Here is a 21,135-nt window from a genome sequence, read left to right as displayed (position 1 = left end):
AGAGAGAACTATAATAGAGATGGCACTGATATTCGGGGGCTGAGCACAAAGCTGATATAAAGCTCACATTATCAGCTGAACTGACTGCTGATGCAGTTTGTGTCCGGGAGGGGTGTGGGTGACGACTGAGGTGCTCAGAGAGGCACTCCTGTTAGAGTAATCCCACAAAGGCAGCAGGGCGCAGCCTTCAGGGGAAGGGAAAGAGTAAGCTGCTTGTTATGTGGCACTTATCAGGGCAAGATGGAGGTGAATACTGCTGGGGTCGGACAGGCCCACGACCTATAAATGGTCTCCTCATCAAGGATAAAAATATGGTGTCCATGGAGTCTGTCTTAGGGTTTCTATTGCTGCAACAAAACACCATGACCAAAAAGCAAGTTGAGGAGGAAAGGGTTTATTAGGTTGACACTTCAGCATTGCTGTTCATCACTGAAAAAGTCAGCACAGGAACTCAAACAGGGCAGATCCCAGAAGCAGGAGCTGATGCAGTGGCCATGGAGGGGAGCTGTTTACTGGCTTGCTTCCCATGGCTTGCTCAGCCCACCTTCTTATAGAATCCAGTACCAACAGCCCAGGGATGGCACCACCCACCACGGACTGGGCTCTCCCCCATTGATCACTAAATGAGAAAATGCCTTACAGCTGGATCTTAAGGAGGCAGTTCCTTAGCTGAGGCTCCTTCCTCTGATGACTCTAGCTTATGTCAACTTGACAAACAAAACCACCCAGTACACAGAGTCCCACATGAATGGCTTGATACAAGAGCCATGGGATCAGAATGGCCTAGAGAAAGTGCTCCTCATCTCAAGGGACTACATGAATACAAGTTAGCTATGCACAGGAAAATCACAGCATTTCTAGGGTACTGAACACAGGAGCTGCCAGAAACACCCTACTGTGCTCATGGATGAAGGATGGTGAGGCCTGTGCCCTGGCACTAAACACTCTTCTAGGCCTTCTGAACCATGCCTCCCACAGCACATGCTTCCTTGGATGAGATGACCCATGTTCATATGCACACTAGAATTCCAGATGGAAAGGTAATCAAACCAGGAAATATTCCCAGTACTGGGGAAATTGGATGCCTGTGGAAGCCAGACAACCTAGAAAGTGTTCATTCACAACATAGTTCAGTTAAGGTCCAACACAAGGTCTGCAAGCCATGAGAGCGAGCCTCAAAAACAGAGTAACCCCATTGTTCTTCCTCAGCCATTAAGAGCTTCCTGTGAACTTTCTAGACATTTCTTCTGTCTCAGTCTGGATGTTAACACATGAGATCCTAAACACCACTTCTTAAAATAGCAAACAGAGGAAGTGGCAACTCTTGGTAGGCTCTACTGAGAAATGAGAAACTCATCATTCTTGCTCATGAAGAATTTAGGACTTCCCTTGATTTCTCTTCAAGAGGATGAAAGCCATTTAACAGCTGAGGTGAAGATTCTTCATGAAACCTAGTCTGTTTTCCAAGACATCTGCTGGGGATGCGGACAGAGCAGGGATGCGCTTCTGAACCAGGTACAAGCCTGGGCCTCCTATACTGTCTGTCCACTTTCGTGAGAGTCTTGTTTATTAACTCCTACCTCCAGCTTCCTGAAGTTGTGGGATCTGAGGAGCCCTTGTTTTCCTGCGACTAGAGCGGGCACAGACAACGCACAGCCACCCTTCCTGGTGTGCAAACACTGTTATCAAGATGCATCCCTACTCTCTGCAGATATTTACCGAACCTGTCCACGTGCACCGTGACAGATCTTTGGGACACAGAGGTGAGGATGCAGTCTCTGCCCAAAAGAGTTCACAGCCAGAGAGACAGATCTATCTGTGAACGAGAAGGGCAGGATGGGTAACAACGGTGGTGACCCGGGACAGCCCGGGTTCCTGACCTGACTGCAGTGAGATTATTATATCTGCCTCAAGCTAAGGCATCTCCAGTACCTAGAACCACACCAGAAACCGTGCAGCACTGTCAGGGATGAATGAGGGAGCCCGCAACATGGTGCTTCCTAAAGGAAGCTTCTGGGATTGAACCAGTCAGCAGAGATTAAGGGCAGACTCCAGTGTGCATGCTCATAGGTACACATGGATTTGGGGCAACCTGAAGTTTACAAAATTAGAGGAGGAAGAGATTGAAAAATACAAGCTGATGAATTCAAATAGCTGGTGCCCCGACCCCCACTGCCAAGACCCCAGAAGGAAGCTACACAATTCAGCTCCATCGACTTTACAACAGGTTCTCCTTGGGCACAAAGAACAGTGGGTCTGTGAAGGGTGGAAGGGCGCGCAGCACGCGAGAGGTGGGGCACTAATGTGCAGGATACTTCAGGTTTACTGGAAATCCAATGTGAGGGAGAAAACAAAAGCTACTATATTCTACGTGGCTGCTGCCTGATGTGAACCGTGAAACTGTGAACCACTGCTTAAGGAACAAGAGATGACTAACAGTCTCCTCCAGCTTTCTCTGAATGCATGGATGGCACTGGAGTCCAAAGGAATGGCTCTGAGTGGGGGGCCCTTGCTCCCATGTCTTCGTACAGTTCTCAGTCTTTTCTCTAAAGTGCATGCAAATATTCAGCTGTGGGGGGTGGGGGTGGCCAAGGGCTAGTTCAAACCTGGGGTGCTCACCTCCAGTCTACAGCATGTGGGGCAAAATGAAGCCAGATGAGCAAGTGGACTGTAAGGAGAAGAGCTCTGAGGAGGCCACACACAGGAGAAGCATGGGAACTGAGAGATACACAACCTTCCAGCAGGGGAAATGACCTCTCATCACCGAATAACAGTTACATGACATTAAGACTGGGAGAGCCGGGCAGTGGTGGCACACGCCTTTAATCCCAGCACTCGGGAGGCAGAGCCTGTGAGTTCGAGGCCAGCCTGGGCTACAGAGTGAGTTCCAGAAAAGGTGCAAAGCTACACAGAGAAACCCTGTCTCAGGGAAAGAAAAAAAAAAAAGACTGGGAGACTGCCAGCATGCTAACACACCTCTAATTCTTGCAAGGCTGAGGCTGGAGTTCCAGGCTAGCCTGGACTAACAGTGAGGCCTTGTCTCAAAACAAAACCAACAAACCTCTGAGATCACAGTAAACATGACACAATCCATTATCATTCTGTAACTCAGGATCTTCTCTACAGTGCTCATTAGCATATGTAAGAAAAATCTAGAAGCTGTTGGAAAGCACACTAAAAAAATTTAAGGGGTGTGTGTGTGTGTGTGTGTGTGTGTGTGTGTGTGTGTGTGTGTGTGTGTGTGTGTGTGTGTATCAGTATGCAGAGTCCAGATGCCCTGGAGCTGGAGTTACAGGTGGCTCACAGCCACCAAACTTAGGTCCTCTGCAGGAGCAGTACTCACTCTCAATCACAGCCATATCTCCAGCTACCCACTGGAGTTCACTTTTGTAAAAAAGGTTAGGAATGTTTCACAATAAGTACATGCGGTGGTTTGAAAGGGAATCTCCCCTATGGACTCAGAGTTAATACCTGGTTCCTGTCTGATGGCACAGTTTCACTAAGTTTAGGAGGTGTGGCCTTGCTAGAGGAAGGATGTCACTGGGGGCGGGCTGTGAGTTTCCAAAGCCTCCTGCCATTCCCAGTGAGCCCTCTCTGCTTCCCCCTCATAGTTCAAGACACGATCCCCCAGCTCCCACTGCCACACCCACTCTGCCGTCATGGACTCTTCTCTGGCTGAAACTTTAAGTCCAAACAAACTTTCTTCTGTAAGTTGCCTCTGTTGTGGTGTTTTGTCTCAGCAGTAGAAAAGTAGCCAATACAGGGACTACCTGCTTGTACAGACATCTGAACTCGAGGATCATCCATTCTAGGCCTCCTGTGACAGGTGGGTTCAGGAGGAGGGGAAAGAATAAACCGTCTGAGTCCCTAAAAGGGGTCTTGGCAGTCCTGGCTCAGGATCTTCCCTCGGCTCCCACTCAAACCGTGTAGGCACTGTTAATTTAAATTTCTACATTGTGATAAACACAGGAGACAAATAAAGCTTACCTAAACGTAAAGTACACTTGAACCTGAGCATTAAAGCACCACACACAAGGATCTGAAGACTGCAGCCCAGCATACAGGAGCACCAGGTTCCCAGCCATCCAGATGGACTTCTCACTGCTCTGCAGGGTTACCTGCATAGCAGACTAACTCCAACAACCACACACTTGTGAGTTCAGTTTTCTATTGTAGAACCAAGAAGTTATCCAAGCCTCACTCTAGAGGGCATGTTCAAAAGCATTCAAATTGTAGAACTGGTCACCGAATGGTGGTTTTATTGATCAAACGTATCTACATAAGGAAAACTGTCCATCTTAAAACCATGTGACAGCAAATGAAGAGTAAGGGTTTCAAATGTGTCATTTTTATAAGGGACCATGGCTTTTGAAAATTATTAATCTACTTCTCAAGTGAATAGAAGTAAAGATTGTAGAAAAGTGTAATCAACAGCATCTGGAAAATGCACAAGAGAAATGCTGGGCTAGAGGCTGACGTCATAGTGATATTAATACCAATTACCCAGAACCCATGCAACAGCTCCCATTTAGACAGTTGTGTTCAGCAGGGACGCTGCTGAGAATATTAATGAAGAGAGGAAGACAAGACAGGAATTTAGGGAACTTACTCCCTGCCCCGTGCCCATGAGTCACAGGAGGAGACACAAAGAGGGCTGGGACTCGCTCCCTTGCAAACACTTGTGAGTACTTCAAGCACCCCCTTCTCTGACACAAGCCACACAGAGGCCAGGGGAAGCCCTGCGGAACCCCAGCATGCATTTTTCTATAGGTGAGAAGTGATCGATAATTCTATAACAAATCTATACTATAGGCTCTTTCAGACAACCTCATTTTTTCTTCTTTAACATCATAGCCTAAAAATTATTAATGCTTCTGAGGTAACAAAAGCTGTTTTTGAAACTCGGAAACAAAGAGGTCAAGCAATTACGCAAAAAGGCTCTAAAAGCCGGCTTTAGTCCCATTTCCTAACAACTTACCCTAAGCTATTGGGGCCGAAGGGCAAATATCCACAGGATATTCTGCTCACAAGTTCCTGCAGGCTTACAGGGAAGGGGCAGCAGAGACCAGCGGCAGTAGAGCAGGTTTCGGAGGGAGCCAGAATTTAAATTCAGGTCCCCCAAATATTGAGTACTATTGAAGACAATGTGTAGGGGTTCATTATAGCAGTCTAGAGCCTCTCAAAGCTCAGCCCCAGCATCTGGAACTTATTAGAAATGCAAGCTCACCCCAGACCCCTGAATCAGCAGCTTCGGGGTGGCCCAGCACTGTCTCAGCAAACCCTCCAGATGGTTCTGATGCCACTCAGCTGGGCAAGCACTCTACTGGGCCATCTGCTTTGGAGAATTTCATGTTAGAAATTATTTTTCAAAAATTCCTAGCTTTACTGCTTACTGAGGGATGATGTGGTCTTAGAGCAAATTGTGTACTCACTTAACCTTTAAGCATCCTTCTCTGGGACAGAGACATGACTCAGCATCTTAAGCACAACTTGCATGCAAACACACACACACACACACATACACACTCACACACATAGTCACTCACTCACTCACTAAATTAAATGTAGTAAAAACTTAAAAATAAATAAATATCCCTATCTGCGAAGTGGCAGTTTCTAGTCTCTTTGTCATGGGCTTATTGAAGGGTTTCAATATACAAGGCCTCCTACAGAGCAGTGGCCCATCCCACAGGTTACAAGGTCATGAGTAGACATGTACAGTTCAGCTTCAGTAAAGTCTGACCCCTCACCTGGCACATCTTTTGCCAGACTACACATCATATCTCGCAGAAAATGAGGAACCAGCTCAAGGGAGTCGGAGGATTTAAGGACGGTCACCCAGACGGTAACCGAGGTCTCCCAGCCCTGCGCCCAGGACTACCCCCATATCACGGACAGTAAGCATGATAGAAGCATGCACCAATGCCTCACTCCTCTGTCCTGCACCAAGCTCCAGACACGTCCTCCACACGTCCAGACAGGACACGAGCACAAGGCCTTTCTGCTCAGGTCTGAGCACTGCTGAGCTAACTGCACCATGCCGTGGAGGCTTGACAGTCTCTGCTCCACCGAGGAAATGCAGAGTGCTGGATCAACAACATGCATGTCCCAGGCGAAAGATATTAATAATCTTACTCTGAAATACATGCTCGGGTGCATGGATACACACAGATGCCACCAGGCAAGCAAGCACTTTAGGAGTGAACTTTCCAAGTACACCTGGGCTTACACTAACATCATTTGTTTTCTTCTTACACATTCACAAATATGTTACCTCATCCAGTGACTCACCCCCCTCCATGACAAACTTCTATTTTGAGGCTAAATGTGTAAATTTATGGACAAGTAATTTAGTGGTATTTAGTGAGGTGGCTAGTAGCTCCGTGTGACTGCTGAGCATTTAAAATGTGGGTATTCTGGGGCTGGGGAGAGGACTCAGTCAGTAAAGTGCTTTCCCCACAACCACGGGAACCTGAGTTCAATCCCCACAACCACGGGAACCTGAGTTCAATCCCCACAACCACGGGAACCTGAGTTCAATCCCTAGAATCCATTGGAAAAAAAAAAAAAAAAGCCAAGTATGGTGGTGGCATCTGTGATCCCAGCGCCCTGAGGATGAAGACAGGTGGGTCCTTCGGGCTTTGCTGGACAGACAGCCTAGTAACTAGTAAGTTCCAGGCCTCAAGAAACAAGGTATAATGGGACTTAAGGCTAAGCCCTAGCCTGCACATACAATGTACAGCAGAGCACGGGCAAACACACAAAGACACACATACACACACACACACACATATACACACACAAACTATTCTGAATTGGGATGTGCTGTAAGCAGAGACTAAATGTCAATGTCAGTCTGATTAAAAGAAAGTAAAACTACTTTGATATTTTTAAAAGATTAGTAATAGATTAGAAATCCTTGGTTAAGATAACAATCACACCAGTGTTGTGCTACCTTACGTGGACTAGAAAGTTTAAAGTGTGTACTAATGACATACTGTTTCTGCTACTGTTAAGATTTGACATCAAGAAGAAAACGTTTACTTTCTGAAACTTTGGTTTTGTTTGTTGTTGTTGTTGTTTGAAAAACCACAGAAGCGATGGAGCGGTCAGAGCTACCTGTGAGGTGGAGCAGGAGGAGGGGGAGCCTAGAATCTTTGAGAAGCCCCTCTTATCTGTGCCGTTTCTGCCCTGTCCTGCGCATCTCCACCAAGCACCGACTGGATTGGGACATGTGGAAGCCTATGTGCGAAGGCCGCCTGCGGTGTGCTCTAACACTCAACACTTCTGCTGTGCTTCCAAGAAGAGGCGGGGCTGGCGACAAAGAGCGGTGCCAGCACGCCGGAGCGCAGGAGAGGGCTTCACTTGGGGAACTTAAGTTTGCCCTTCTCTACCCACGTCAGGTCATAAACACATTAACTAAACTACCAGCTTAAACTCAACTAACCAAAGCTAGCCACGTGGCTGGGGACGCAGTACTGTGGTCTAGCTGCTTCCTCCAGCATCGCCCCCTCCCTCTTTCCGAAGTGTGACATGGCTGGGTGTCAGCAGCTAATCCTCTAAGGTGGAAGGAAAGGATCAGGAGCATGGTCCCCAGGCAATGACACCAAGGTATTCTGACACAGTATTTTGGAAGTTACCACAGCCAAGTTCAAGACCAGCTTCAGCACGGCAAGGAGGCTCCTCTACAAAGGAAAGTAAGGAAAGACTGTGTGGTGGTGGAACAGGAACTCCCAGGCTCCTGGGAGGAGAGCCGGGCAGCTCCTACCTCCACTGAACTGTTCTGATACAGAAATGCAGGTGTGTCTCCTCAGCACCAGAGCTGGGCTCCTGGCAGCCTTTCCCTGGGAGGAACTTTCTCCACAGCAAGGAGATCTGGACACAGAACTGTGGAATCAACCCCGTCCAGGAAGCTGGACCCTCAGCACCCTGCTGGTCAGAGGTCCATATGCCTGTAGGGAGTGAGGGCCCTGCAAACTTCCTAGGCCTCAGAACGCTGTTTTAGGAGAAACTCTGAACTAGTTATATCACATTACAGGGGCCTGAAAACTTCTAGAAAATTAAATAACAACTATATAGTCCAGGCCTTCTTGGTTCTAAAATTACCTTCACAGGCAGTCTGGAGGCACTGTCCCAAATTCTGCAGCCCATTCATGCATCTCCAAACAGCTGACTCAGACAATGTCCATGATGAAATGTCACCCCATCCTATGGTACCTGTGCTGGCTAGTTTTATGTCAACTTGACACAAGCTAGAATCATCTGAAAAGAGGAAACCTCATAATTCCCCCCATAAATTCCAGCTGTAAGGCTTTTTCTTAAGTAGTGATTGATGAGGGAGGGCCCAGTCCATGGTGGGTGGTGGTCCTGGGTTCTATAACAAAGTAGGATGAGCAAGCCCTGGAGGCAAGCCAGTAAGCAGCTCCCCTCCATGGTCTCTGCATCAGCTACTGCCTCCAGGTTCCTGCCCTGAATGAGTTCCTGTCCTGACTTTCTTTAGTGATGGACTATGATGTGGAAGTGTAAGCCAAATAAACCCTTCCCTCCCAAACTTGCTTTTGGTCCTGGTGCCTCATTATAGCAATAGTAACCCTAACTAGGACGGCCCCCAAGCCCCCAAACAAAACCTTTTTACATAAACTAAGCTTAAAGCTTGAAATTAAATCTCCATGATCTTAGTCCTGACCCTGGGCTGGTCTGAGAGGCGATATACTACCTACCTTTCATTGCACAGATAAAAATGTCAAAGGTCAGCGGTGTGTGTGTGTGTGTGTGTGTGTGTGTGTGTGTGTGTGTGTGTGTAAGATTTATTTGTGTGCATACACGTACATATGTACATGCCGCATGTGTGAGGGTACCCTAGAGAAGAAGGCATCATATTCCCTAGAGCTACAGTTACAGGCACCGACAGAAGTCCTGGGTCTGAGCTTCAGTGCTCTGTAAGATCAGCAAGCATTGAGCCAGTGAGTCATTTCTCCAGCTCGAATTTTCAAGTGTTTAATGAGGGTTTTTTACCTTTCCTATCTCTTTCCCTTCACAATGGCAGGCTTAAGCGAACACCTTTATCTTTGTCAGTAAGAGTGTGTGAGTGTGTGTGTGTGTGTGTACAGGCACAGATCTCAGGAAACCTGACCAGGAATCTGCCAGCCTGGCTCTGCAGCTTACCGTGATGCAGATCCAGCTACCAAGCCCCTCTAAGCCTGTTTCTTCCCCTGTACAGGAACTTCGAGGGCTCCCTGCTTCCCAGCGTCGTGAGAACTCACAAAATCACGCACCTAACAGGCATATAACAGTGCCTTGTGTACAGCAGGGGACTGGCTTCTTAACTATTATTATTCCACCAAAATAAAAGTCGGGGAGCATCACCTTGCTGTATAAAACAGTGGCCAGTCACTCTGCACGCACATTATGGCAGGAGAAATGAAATAAACCAGAGAGGCTGATCTTCATTTCTATAAAGCAAGAACCCAAAGCGGCTTGGCATGAGAGTGAGGCCGTGGCAGAAGCAAGGAAGCCCCCGGGGACACCATTAGGACAGTCACTCCGCTCTTCCTAGGAACGCGGTCCATAGTCTCCTTCCTAGGTTAATCAATGAAACAAGTGTGCAAGAGTGGGAGCCTCACCTGTGGGAACAGTTCTCTGAACAGCGGGAGCCCCTGTGCCTACTGGAAAGCCTACAGCTTGTGTGAAAAAATAAACCAGAGCGTGGCCGTCCTTCAGCTGGGGATGAGTGAAATGTTCTCTGTCTGGAAAGGGTGGGTGAGAGTAACACACACTGTGGCTACAGGAAAGCATTTCTAAGTGAGTCCTTTCATTACCCGGGTCTTAGTACCCCAGGAAGGACAGGCCTCTGTATCCGCGGTGACTACCCAGCAAGCCTGGCAGATCTTAGTTGTCACGCGTGCGGCCGAATGAACTAAGAAACAAATGAGGCAGAAAAACGGGTACAGTCACAAGTGCCTGAAGCTCTCGGGAAGAAAATGCCCTGACTTGGCCACCTGACGATGTGTCACCACACAAAGGTGGCGGGAACGTTCTTGAACCTCACACTACTGAAACACAGACAGCAGAGAAATGACTCACTGAATAATACCAACTGTTGCCCTTCCTTCTCAGGGAGCCTACACAGCTTCTTCAGCCCTTTCTCAGTGTGACTGCGTCTTCCAGGCTGTTAAGTCCTTGCCCACACACTTGTACTTTAGGACCTGGGTCTCCTTCACTGGGTCCAGCACGTCTAGAGTAAAACAGTCCATGGATAGAGAAGGCCCTCGACGCCTCCCTCTGTCTGTGGGACTGATGCACTGGTGGAGCCACAGGAACCTGAGTCCTCTCGGGTCCTCTCGCCACAAGGGGCACAAGGGCGGCCACCTCACTGCTTAGTGAACATGAGTGACTGCAAACATTCGAGTCAGAACCCAAATTCATCTGTTAACGCTTGTAAGTCCCTTTGCATGCAGAAGTTCAGCTCTCCCCTATCTTGCTGTTCTCCAACAGCCAAAACTCTCAAACTGAGGCCAGTGTTACAGGCCCCACCTGCCTCAACAAAAATGTCCAACACAGAAGCTCCACTTCACTGGGAACGCCACACCCTTTTCCTCTAGAGGGCAGGAAAGTCACAATTAGGATTAGGTCTTCCCAAGAACAAACTGCCTACAGTTTGGAGGGCAGAGTGGGACTCACCGTGAACAGACAATACACAGACATAAAAATACGAGTGCTCACCATGCATCATCCACAGCCACAGAGTCACTATCGATGGTCTGGGCAGTAAATTGAGTGGAGTAGGGACACCGACATCCTTTGCTTTCTGCTACTATGCAGAGACAAGCTGAGTCCTTTGGCCTCTGAGGCTTTGTGCTACACAGACGCATGCTGTTCTTGGGCGGTGGTGGGTGGCGCATGCCTTTGATCCCAGCACTTGGGAGGCAGAGGCATGTGGATCTCTGTGAGCTTGAGGCCAGCCTGGTCTACAAAGCAAGTTCCAGGACAGCCAGGGCTATTAAACAGAGAAACCCTGTCTTGAAAAACAAAAACAAATGAAAAAAAACCACAACTCCCCCCGCAAAAAAAGAAAACCCAACTTTCCAGCCAAGTGTGGCAGCCTACACCTGCAATCCCAACACTAGATGGGCAAGGAGACAGCGCACTTTAGAAGTCAGGACTCTACCTAAAAACAAACCACCACCACCCGCAGTGGCCTTCCTAGCCCTAAGGTGGGTGAGGGATCGCTGCTCAGGGAAACCTCAAACACGTCAGGCCAGAGGAAACAGAGACACTATCGCCAAGCACAGGGGCAAAGCTTTCAGTTCACAGGGTGAGAAGGTTTGCAGAAAGCACTTAAGATATATACACCAGAACATTCACAAACTGAGTAACTACCCAATTAAGGTAGAGATTTAGAAGGGAGTGTTCCATAACCATTAAAAATAAGGCACGTGTGCTGGGAGACAGCCGCCAGTTAGTGCCTGCCATGCAAGGCTGACTCCCCATGTACCGAAGACAGGAGCGGCTGTGTGTTCTCACAACCTCAGTGCTGATGAGATGGAAACAGGAACTTAAGCTCCTTATACCTGAGGGATGAGACATGAGCTAATCTCTGATAGGCATTCACACGTGGGGGTGCACACACACACACACACACACACACACATACACACGCAAGCATAAATCCATGTATGGCTCTTGATGTGTTCTGGGAGAAAAACACTAAAAAATCCTTTATCTGTGCACTTTCCAAAGCATGCATGTAGAGAGAGTTGTGCTCTGACATGCACAGAACACTCCAGGAAGTACACGGAGCAAATTAGTAACAACGGCAACCTTCAAGGAGCAGGACAAGCAGCCCGTGTGCAGCTCAGGAGCAGAGCATTTGGGGCCTACAGGAGGCTTTGAATTGGATCCTGCCCCAGGGACGGGGGTGTACTATTTACATTCCTTATCAACCATTAGTTGTCCCTCCTAAATAGCTTATTATTTTCCCCTAGAGACTATTTACACATAATAACTAAATGCTACTTCTTACAGGAAGTATGTTCCCTGTAGCCAACACCTCTCCGTATAGTTCACTCAAACGTCAGGGGTGACTGGTGCCCTACTAATCATCAGCACCCCGACACTGAGCTTGTGTCTGCACACTTCAGGTGCTCCCCTGAGAAACAAGCTGTGCTCCCAGCAGCCTGATGTGTTCCCCTTTGCCGTGGGGGGCAGCTGTCTTCACAGGCAAAGAGGTCTGCCTGGTGAGTGAGGCTCCCCAGTATCCTGGCTTCAGATAGTCACTCTTATCTTGTTTACCTCTGTGGAAGGGAAACTCCTGCAGATAAGAAAGGTGTCCAGATGTATCGGTTTCCTTCCCTCTCCACGCCTCACCTCTCTGCAGGTGCACAGAACTAGACCACTCCACAGCATGAGAAGTTTCCATGCCCCAAGGAGCGTTTCCCCATGTACAGCTGTAGCCAGCCCAGCCTTGTCTTTTGCTATTCCCCATAACTGTCCGGAGTGAGATTTGAACTAAACACATACCTACAGCCTAAGCGTGGGGGGGGGGGGGGGGACACGGACACACAACACACGACTGAAGACTAGAAACAGACGTCAATGTTTGAAAAGTCACTTTCATGTTATTAAGAAAAAAAAAAAAACCGCACCACTGCAAGCCACTCAGTCCTCTGAACAGCTATTTCCACACACCAGGAGAAGCGCCGACAGGACACATTCAAGGCTATTCACCGGGGAATTCAAACCACACAACTTCCTCCAGCTTCATACGCTGTTCACTCTAGGAGGCATGCAGGTGGCTCCAGCCACCAGGCTAGAACAAGGATCCAAGACAATGAACAAACGAACAGTTTCCAAACATTATATGCCAGAACGGGGGGCTAAATGTCTAAGATGAAAATGAGCTGGGGGGGTGGGGGTCAGCGTACTTGGCTGAGCTTCAGTCCAGGGTGAGCAAAGCCATTTTGAAGGCAGTGCAATATAAGGCAACCTCCCTCATCACAAAGGGAAGCAATTCTGAAAGTTTACGCTCCCGTCCTCACAGCTATTAATTGCCGGTGGCGGTGAATTAGAAACCAAACGCTATAGTACTACAGCAGCCGCAACTGGACTTCCATGTTTAGAGAAAGGGAAAAAAAAAAAGCTACATAGAAACACGAGGCTCCAGCTTGACAACCCCTTTAACAGACCATGTGAAAGGCTCGATTGTCCCTCTGCAGAGCATGCTGGTGGTTTCTGCAGCTTGCTTAAAAAATTATATGCCTTTATTGTGCTAAAGAAATTCCAAAGGGAAGCTCAGCCCACTGCTAGACGGCTGACAGCACAACCACTTTGCACATTCTTGCCTCCCAGGGTCCGCCGAGGCACCGGACCTTGTTCAAACAGCTATCAATCTGGCTAACGTTAAAACATCAGCTTTCCTGTCAGGCGCCTCACAGGTGAGGTTCTTTCCGACTCTGTTCAAAGCAAACTCCCTGGCAGAAACAAACAGTGGGCAGAGAACACGCACAGTCTTGAAGCCTCCTCAGCATCCGCCTTGTTCTCCCGCTGACATAAACAGATAACGTACAAAAGGGCTTAATTCTGCAGAGTGCTTTCTCTCCAACTCCCAGATTGCTATTAAAACGTCCCTGGCTGGGTTCATTTCTGAAAAATGTTGCAGCTAGGTGTAACAAAATTCTAAATGGTACCAAATTGTTTTATGCATGTTGCCTCCTGAAAACCTGTTCACCCACAAACGTCAACATCTCTCTCCTCAGCAGGAAGGATGGAAGTAGACTTTAGGTCAGGCTACCAGGAACGAAGAGAGAGAAGGGCTCACCAGAGACAGGCAGAGCAAGTCAGAAAGTCAGAGGCGGGCAGGAGTCTTACCAGCACCGAGCTCTCCGCCTCCACGTCTCCCTGAGCTGAATCCTTGTACTGCAGGGGGGACTCGATAACCAGCTCCTTCTTGTCATTTCTACCGCTAGTCCTGTACTTATCAGCCTGCATTCTCCACCCAGAACGGTCCTCAGAAAGCCTGCAGCAGGGACAGCTGAGAGTCCCCTGCTGCTGGAGGCACAGGCACACTACTGGCCAGAGGAAGGGAAGGAAGCTGGTTTCCCAGGCACGAAGGGTCAGCCTCACTGGCTGGATGTGCAGAGCCTCAGGGGTGGGAAGGCATGGCCGAGAAGGCCAGCCTCCAGGGGTGTTACTACAGCTTGGAAAATGGGAGGCTCCTGCTCGCTGGCCAAAGGAAAACAAACCCCAAACAGAACAATACACAGTGTACTGCCTCCTCGATGAGAGACCAGCCTCATTGTGTCTGTTCCACGTGGCGTGGGCCAAGTCAATGTGAGTCCAAATAGTGCAGAGTTGAAAAGATTGCCTGCGGATCTCCATGAGACTACTTCGTAATTACTGCCACTCTGAAGCTCCCAGCTAGGTAGCCCGCCAGAAGCTCCCAGCTAGGTAGCCCGCCAGTTGAAAGTCGCAGTTTCAGAATGCTTTCCTTTTTGGTACAGCTAAGCACCAAATACGCGGCTCCTGATCAAAGCAGGACCAAACAAGCAAGCAAGGGTGTTCCTAGGAGGCACAGGGCAAGAAATCGCTTCTCCCTGAGGGACAGACAGCAGCAGGCAAAATCTTATGTTTTACGCCAGGGAGACTATGCTGAATAAATTAATGTTCTGTGTAACAAAAGCATTTATCTTTGCACGCACCAACACGTGTGTGTACCAGGAGGTAGTGTGCCCGGTGCTAAAGGAACAGAGAAGGTCAGAGTGGGCAGTACAGCAGACGTCTCTTCCCTCCAGAAGAACAGGAAACAGATGGGAAGTCAAGACAAAGGTAACCTAAGAAGAGAGAGACACTCACAAGCCCAGGGAAACAGTTAGGTCACTATTCCATGTCCTACCTGCTGCCCCTCCCCCAGTGTTCCTCCAGAAGTCGGCTACGTTTATTTTTAACTCATATTCATGGTGAAAGTGACTTTTAAAAAAATCACTCAGCAACGGAGGAACTTGCTGAAAGGGTGCTCGGAAATCATGCACTGACCATAGGATTAAATATAATGATGTACTTCCAGGCAGGGCTTCCTGGAGCGCCTCCCACTTAGTGCCTCTGTTTATTTCTTTGAAATCAGGAGGCATCTAGTAACTGACACAGATTTAGTAACAGTTAGTAAACAAGGAACCTAACCCTAGAGAATCCACAGGCTCCAAGTACAGAATGCCCGGGGACGGAAACCAGAAGAAACGCAGGTACAATCCCCACCTCCACCCCACTCTTTAGGCACTGTGACTGAGGCCAGCAGAACTGGAGTGGGGACTGAGCGGCCACCCAGTGCCCATCCCCACCCCCAGCACCTGTCACAGTCATTAAACACCAGAAATTCTTTTTGCGTATGGGCATTAATTGTCCAATAAATAAATTACTGAGTCCATTTAAAAATTAGTTAACATGCTGGGTGTGGCTGCTCACACCCATAATTCCACAACTCAGGAGCCTGAGGTAGGAGGACTGCTAGCCTAGAATAAAAAGTGAGCTCCAACGGTCAAGAAAAAACAACCTAGCTTTTATACTAAATTCATTCTTAAAGAGTTGGGAACGTATCTCAGACAGAACAGTGTTTGCCTAGCATGCACAAAGCCCTGGGTTCACTCCTCAGCCCACATAAACTAAGAGTAATCACAACACTATGGGGGTAGAGGCTGAAGGGTCAGAACTTCAAGGCCATTCCCTTCCTAAAATACATATGAAGTTCAAGACCCACCTGTCCCAAAATTTTAAGAAGAAGGAAAAGGAAGGAAGGGATGGAGGGAGGGAGGGAAAGAGGGAAGGAGGGAAGGAAGGAGGGAGGGAGAAACTAGCCAAGACTTAGAAACTGGGTAGGTTGTAGGTTATCTCTCAAAATTCAAGTTTTCTAATCAAAGCTACATTCTAAAATAATATGACCCATGAATTTGAAAAATAGATGTAAGGTTACAAGAGAATTTAATTGGCGGCGGAGGGGGTGGGTGTTCAGTTATAGTCATGTAAAACTGAATGAAGAACTACGTCAAGATTTGGAAGTATCCGAGACAAGAGAAACTAGGAAGGTGACGTCATAGCATGACACAGATACCCACATGACCAACAGCTCAAAAACCTTTTCCAAGTGGCTCACAGCATAGGCCAATTCTTCCTCAGATTTGCACTGCCACTAAGCAATCAGAATTCCTGCACTTTAAGGAGACACAATATCCAAATTTGTTGAGCCAAACCACAGTAGTATTTGGTAGTAATGTGAAGGTGTTCAAAACGTTACTCAAGAAGCACTGTTTACTGTGACCCTGGCACTGTTTACGCTCTTCTGTCTTACCTACTGTTCACAACTCTGTAACCTACCTGCTGTTCACAACTCTGTAACCTACCTACTGTTCACAACTCTGTCTAACCTACCTACTGTTCACAACTCTGTCTAACCTACCTACTGTTCACAACTCTATAACCTACCTACTGTTCACAACTCTATAACCTACCTACTGTTCACAACTCTGTATAACCTAGTCCTGTTTCTCACACGGACAAATTGATGTGGTGTTTAAATGTACACAAAGGCCACAGGCAAACGGCAGCAAGGACCCAGTGTGCACGCTCCACCGTGACACTATGCTAAACTGACTTATTCTAACTATGCTCAACTGCTAGAAGGATGTCAGCCAGCAACTACAGACAATGTCACTGTTTGTGTTTGATCCTAACGAGGAGTTTAGTGAAGTACTCAACAGTCTGCATGTGCTGGCACATCCATGGTCACTTAGTGGTAACTCCTGTTGTTATTCCCATGCTAAAGAAATAAACTTAGTCTTCAATTCAGGACTCTGGCTTTACAGCCTAAGAAGGCATTCCCACCAACTGCACAGTTGCCATACATAACAAAGATCTCCACCAACTACAAAAACTCCTTTAGTGGCTGGGGAGTTTGGGGCTGTTCCTCTGCAGCCTCAGCTCCCTCAGGCTGTGAGGTCAAAGCTAGCCTGGGCTACATTTCCTTTAGTGGCTGAGGAGTTTGGGGCTGTTCCTCTGCAGCCTCAGCTCCCTCAGGCTGTGAGGTCAAAGCTAGCCTGGGCTACATTTCCTTTAGTGGCTGGGGAGTTTGGGGCTGTACCTCTGCAGCCTCAGCTCCCTCAAGCTGTGAGATCAAAGCTAGCCTGGGCTACATTTCAAGACCAAAACGGGAGGGCTGTGGAGACAGTTCAGCAGGCATGAGGACCTGAGTTTGGATCTCCAGCACCCATGTGAAGCCTGGTGTGGCAGTGTGGATGTCTTCAAGCCAGCTGCCGGCAGGGGAAGGGACAGGAGGATTTTGGAGCTACTTTGCTAACGAGTAGCAGAATGCAAGACCTCCAGGTTCAGCGAGAGATCCCATCTCAAAAAATAAGGTGAAAAGCAATCAAGCATCCCAGACACCTCTGGCCTTCACATGTATAAGAGACACACCTGAGTGCATACAAGCACACACCTATGTGAACATGTACCTCTCTCCATCTGTACACACACACACACACACACAGAGTTCTCTTTTTGCTGACCCTGACAGTTGTTTTTCAGATATTTGTTTGGAACACCACATGTTCACGCAATCAGCCAGGCATTTTCTAAGGATTTTGTGTATTTTCTTTAAAAATTTAGCAATGACTTTATATCTTCTTTATTTAATTGGCTCTGAGTTTCTAGGCAGCCAGGACAGAAAGGCAAATATGATCAGTTCCATAAGGTAAATGACCAGGAGAAAACATGCCAGGTTTTAAAGGAAGTAAATCTTGTAAAAGTTTCTCAGGCTGAGGTTTATGCAAAAAGGGTGGATGTGTTCTCAACCATGTCTACAGGAAATGCACTGCTAAGTGCTGGCACAGGCCTTTAATCCCAGCACTTGGGAGGCAAAGGCAGGTGGATCTCTGTGAGTTCGAGGCCAGCCTGGTCTATAAAGTGAGTTCCAGGACAGCCAGGACTGTTATACAGAGAAACCTTGTCTCAAACAAACAAACAGACAGACAGACATTCGCACGGCTGCCAGACCCTGTCTTGGCTTTCTACTTACACTCCAGACCAAGCAAAGCAGTCACCCATCATCCAAGATCGTCGGCACCTTCAAATGTCCCAGCTCGCTGAACAGGAAAGCTCTGGGGCTTAGATGTGACTGTTGGGTGACTCCCCATGTAACCTCTAAGGATGCTTCAGATCTGTGGCCACCAAGGAAGCTGAATGGTGCCGCATTCAATCTCAGATCCTACGGCTCTGAAGAGGATGTGGTTTCTCTATGCCTCAGGACGAGATGACATCTGACCAGAGCAGCACCCACAGGAAATGCCATTTCAGAGGACAGGAAGCAGGTGACCACATATTCCTTTACAATCTTCTAAAAAGAGGTGGATGTCAGGCCTCTGGATTCAAACTACACCTATATCACTGAGTTCCTGGACTCACTGACCTCAATGATTTCACACTCCCATTGGTTAAATTCCAATAAAGAGTGCACCCAGAACAGTGCAATTAGCTTTAAGGGCAAGAGAAAACTCACATATGCTTGTATGTGTCTCTAACGTGACCATTCCTTCTCTCTACTGAGGTGAACAAAAATTGTAAGTAGAAACTACCAGAATGCAAAGGGGGCAAATGGATGGGGCTTTCTCACAGAGAGCTGACACTGTTCAGCTTGCTAGCCAAAAAAAAAGGTGTCAGGAAATGACCCACACTTCTGAGAACCACCAAACCATGGTAGATAGACAGTACCAGAAGTAGCCAAATGGAGAACACTGGGATGAAGCAGGAAACAGGGTCAAGCCAGGAAAGGACAGGTAGATGGGGGCAGGCACCGTGGGAGGAGCAGGACCCCTTAGGGAGTCAACACAACAAGTCTGAAGCTCCACAAACTTTGTCTCACTAGATATGTGACTGAATAAGCACAGAGATGAAACCCATCTGTTCTAATGTTTCTTAGCGGGGAATCCGAGACTGAACTGAGGGGGAGGCAGTTTGTGATCCTCTAAAATGATGAAGCTGTGTGTGCCTGTGAGTTCTCTGAGGTGAGGTTTATCCAGTTCTCAGGAATATTGCAAGGAGAAGCTGCCCACCACCGCAGGAAACCCACAAATCTCATCACACTGACAGGTCCAACTTCAACAGCCATTAGAGAGCATCAGGATGTCACCACGAATACAAGTCAGGAAGTGGGTCACAGGAGGCCTCATGACCAGTGGCCAACCTGAAGCCAATACAGAAAGCTTTGAACCGGGGCAGATAATACACCCGATCAGCACTGCTGCCTGAGCACATCTGAAGCTATTAACAAAATGCTCCCTGTATCACACACACGGAAGATTTTAAAAATACAAAACGTGGCCACTGGTTCTCTTCAGTGTGTGGACACATCTGTATTTTTTTTTTCTCTAAAATCATGTACATTTTATAAGTTTTCTTCAAACACTCATTTTACTTTTTCAGGCAGAAATAAGTGAGTGAGAGCTGGCAAGATGGCTCATCAGGTAACTACCACACGGAACAAACCCAGGACCCACACGGCAGGAGGAGAACACCAACCTTCCACAGCTGTCCTCTGACTTCCACACGTACACCATCCATGTGTGTACACGCGCACACACGCGCACACACACACACACACACACACACACACACACACACACACACACATACAAAGTGATAAAAATGCTTTTAAAAGGATAAATGAGTGAACTAGATTACGAGAAAATGAATGGATTTATCATAATATTAAGTAGGTCCACACAATCTCAGAAATAACAAAACAAAAATGCACATTCCCTCTCATATGCAGAATCTAACGAATGACATACATGTAGGCGTGAATGAGTACGTGTGGAACAGTATGATGTGAATATAAGAGAACACAGGCTAAACACACAGGCACGAGGCAGGACAGAACTCAGGTAAGGGACATGAATTATGAAAGGTAAAAAATTCTGATTCTGTCATGGAATTTTTTTTTTTTTTTGGTTCTGGTGGTGAATAAGTGCATAAAATAATACTGAAAGTGTAAAATTTGATGTGAAGCTCCACAGCTTCCCTTCCAAATGCCTATTCCAACTGTATGAAAGTTCACTGAGATGTACAGACTTTGAGTGGGGTTAATTTTGGTGTATAATGGTTTTATTTATTTGCAAGTTTATTTAAAAATCTTTTGACTAAACTCCTTTCTCTGCTCTTCGACATCCTCGTCTCTTGAATCGGCTACTGAGATAGGTGGCTGGGCCTACCCTGTTGGGGTTGCTACAGCCAGGGCTTTTGCCTACAACTCCAGTTACACAATGGCAAGGAGGCTGTAGGGAGGCAGGGGGCTGTGGGGAGGCAGGGGGCTGTAGGGGAGGCAGGGGGCTGTAGGGGAGGCAGGGGGCTGTAGGGGAGGCAGGAGGCTGTAGGGAGGCAGGGGGCTGTAGGGAGGCAGGAGGCTGTGGGGAGGCAGGGGTCTGCAGGGGAGGCAGGGGGCTGTAGGGAGGCAGGGGGCTGCAGGGGAGGCAGAAGGCTCCACTTTATCCAGTTCTCAGGAAAGCTACATTACGGGGGAGTGGGGGGGCAGACACTGAAGGAGTCATGGTCGGGGAGGAAACTAAAATGCAAGAGAGTAATGATGACCAAGGAGAGGAGGTGCACTGTGTACAGAGGCTTTGTCAGCAGCCATAGAACATTCGAGAAGCCTTTCAGTAACAGCGGCCCACGCTACCTTAACATCCTCATCCTCGGTCCTTTATTTTTCCCCACAGCCTCAGTCCCCCACATCTGGCATTCTATACTCTATTTCCTGTTTGTTTAGACCTGACAAACCTCCCCTTCAGAAGCTTCCAGATGCAGGGACACTCATGAAATGAGCTTGCTGGAGACTCACGGTCTCCTCAGACTGCACACAGAACTACTGCTCTCTAGACACCAAGAGCTTTATCAACTTGCTTTGATTGTAGTAACAATAACTCAAACAGCAATGCCAGTAATCTATCTCAGAGATGGAAATTTAAAGCCAAGAAAAACACAGTGTGCCTGGGATTTTTCTCAGGAAACCCAACTCCAGGTGTGGGTCACTAAAACCCAGCCTCAACCACGTTTGGAGCTGTGTGCCCATGTCATCTCTCCTTGGCAGCTTTTCAACAC

At 47.8% G+C, this 21,135-nt stretch overlaps 1 protein-coding gene across 29 annotated transcripts in view; it reads right to left on the bottom strand.

The window, feature by feature from the left end:
• The window catches only part of Dock9 (dedicator of cytokinesis 9), a 278,642-nt gene that overhangs the window by 166,290 nt on the left and 91,217 nt on the right, over window positions 1-21,135 (bottom strand). For 5 of the 29 annotated variants that reach the window (XM_052732407.1, XM_052732414.1, XM_052732412.1 and 2 more), the window contains exon 1: window positions 13,867-14,158. The exons of 11 other annotated variants lie outside the window; for them this stretch is intronic. In XM_052732407.1, the coding sequence (XP_052588367.1) occupies window positions 13,867-13,986 (120 nt within the window). In that variant the 5' untranslated portion in view covers window positions 13,987-14,158. Of the gene's footprint in view, window positions 1-13,866; window positions 14,163-21,135 lie in introns of those variants that run through there. 13 more of the 29 variants (XM_052732420.1, XM_052732421.1, XM_052732422.1 and 10 more) reach the window with 5 other exon arrangements.

The sequence above is a fragment of the Peromyscus californicus genome, unplaced genomic scaffold (genome assembly GCF_007827085.1).
Source record: "Peromyscus californicus insignis strain IS unplaced genomic scaffold, ASM782708v3 Scaffold_12__1_contigs__length_115047231, whole genome shotgun sequence".
NCBI classification, from domain to species: domain Eukaryota; kingdom Metazoa; phylum Chordata; class Mammalia; order Rodentia; family Cricetidae; genus Peromyscus; species Peromyscus californicus.
The sequence above is the reverse complement of the archived record's forward strand: the minus strand, read 5'-3'. Positions and strand labels throughout refer to the sequence as shown.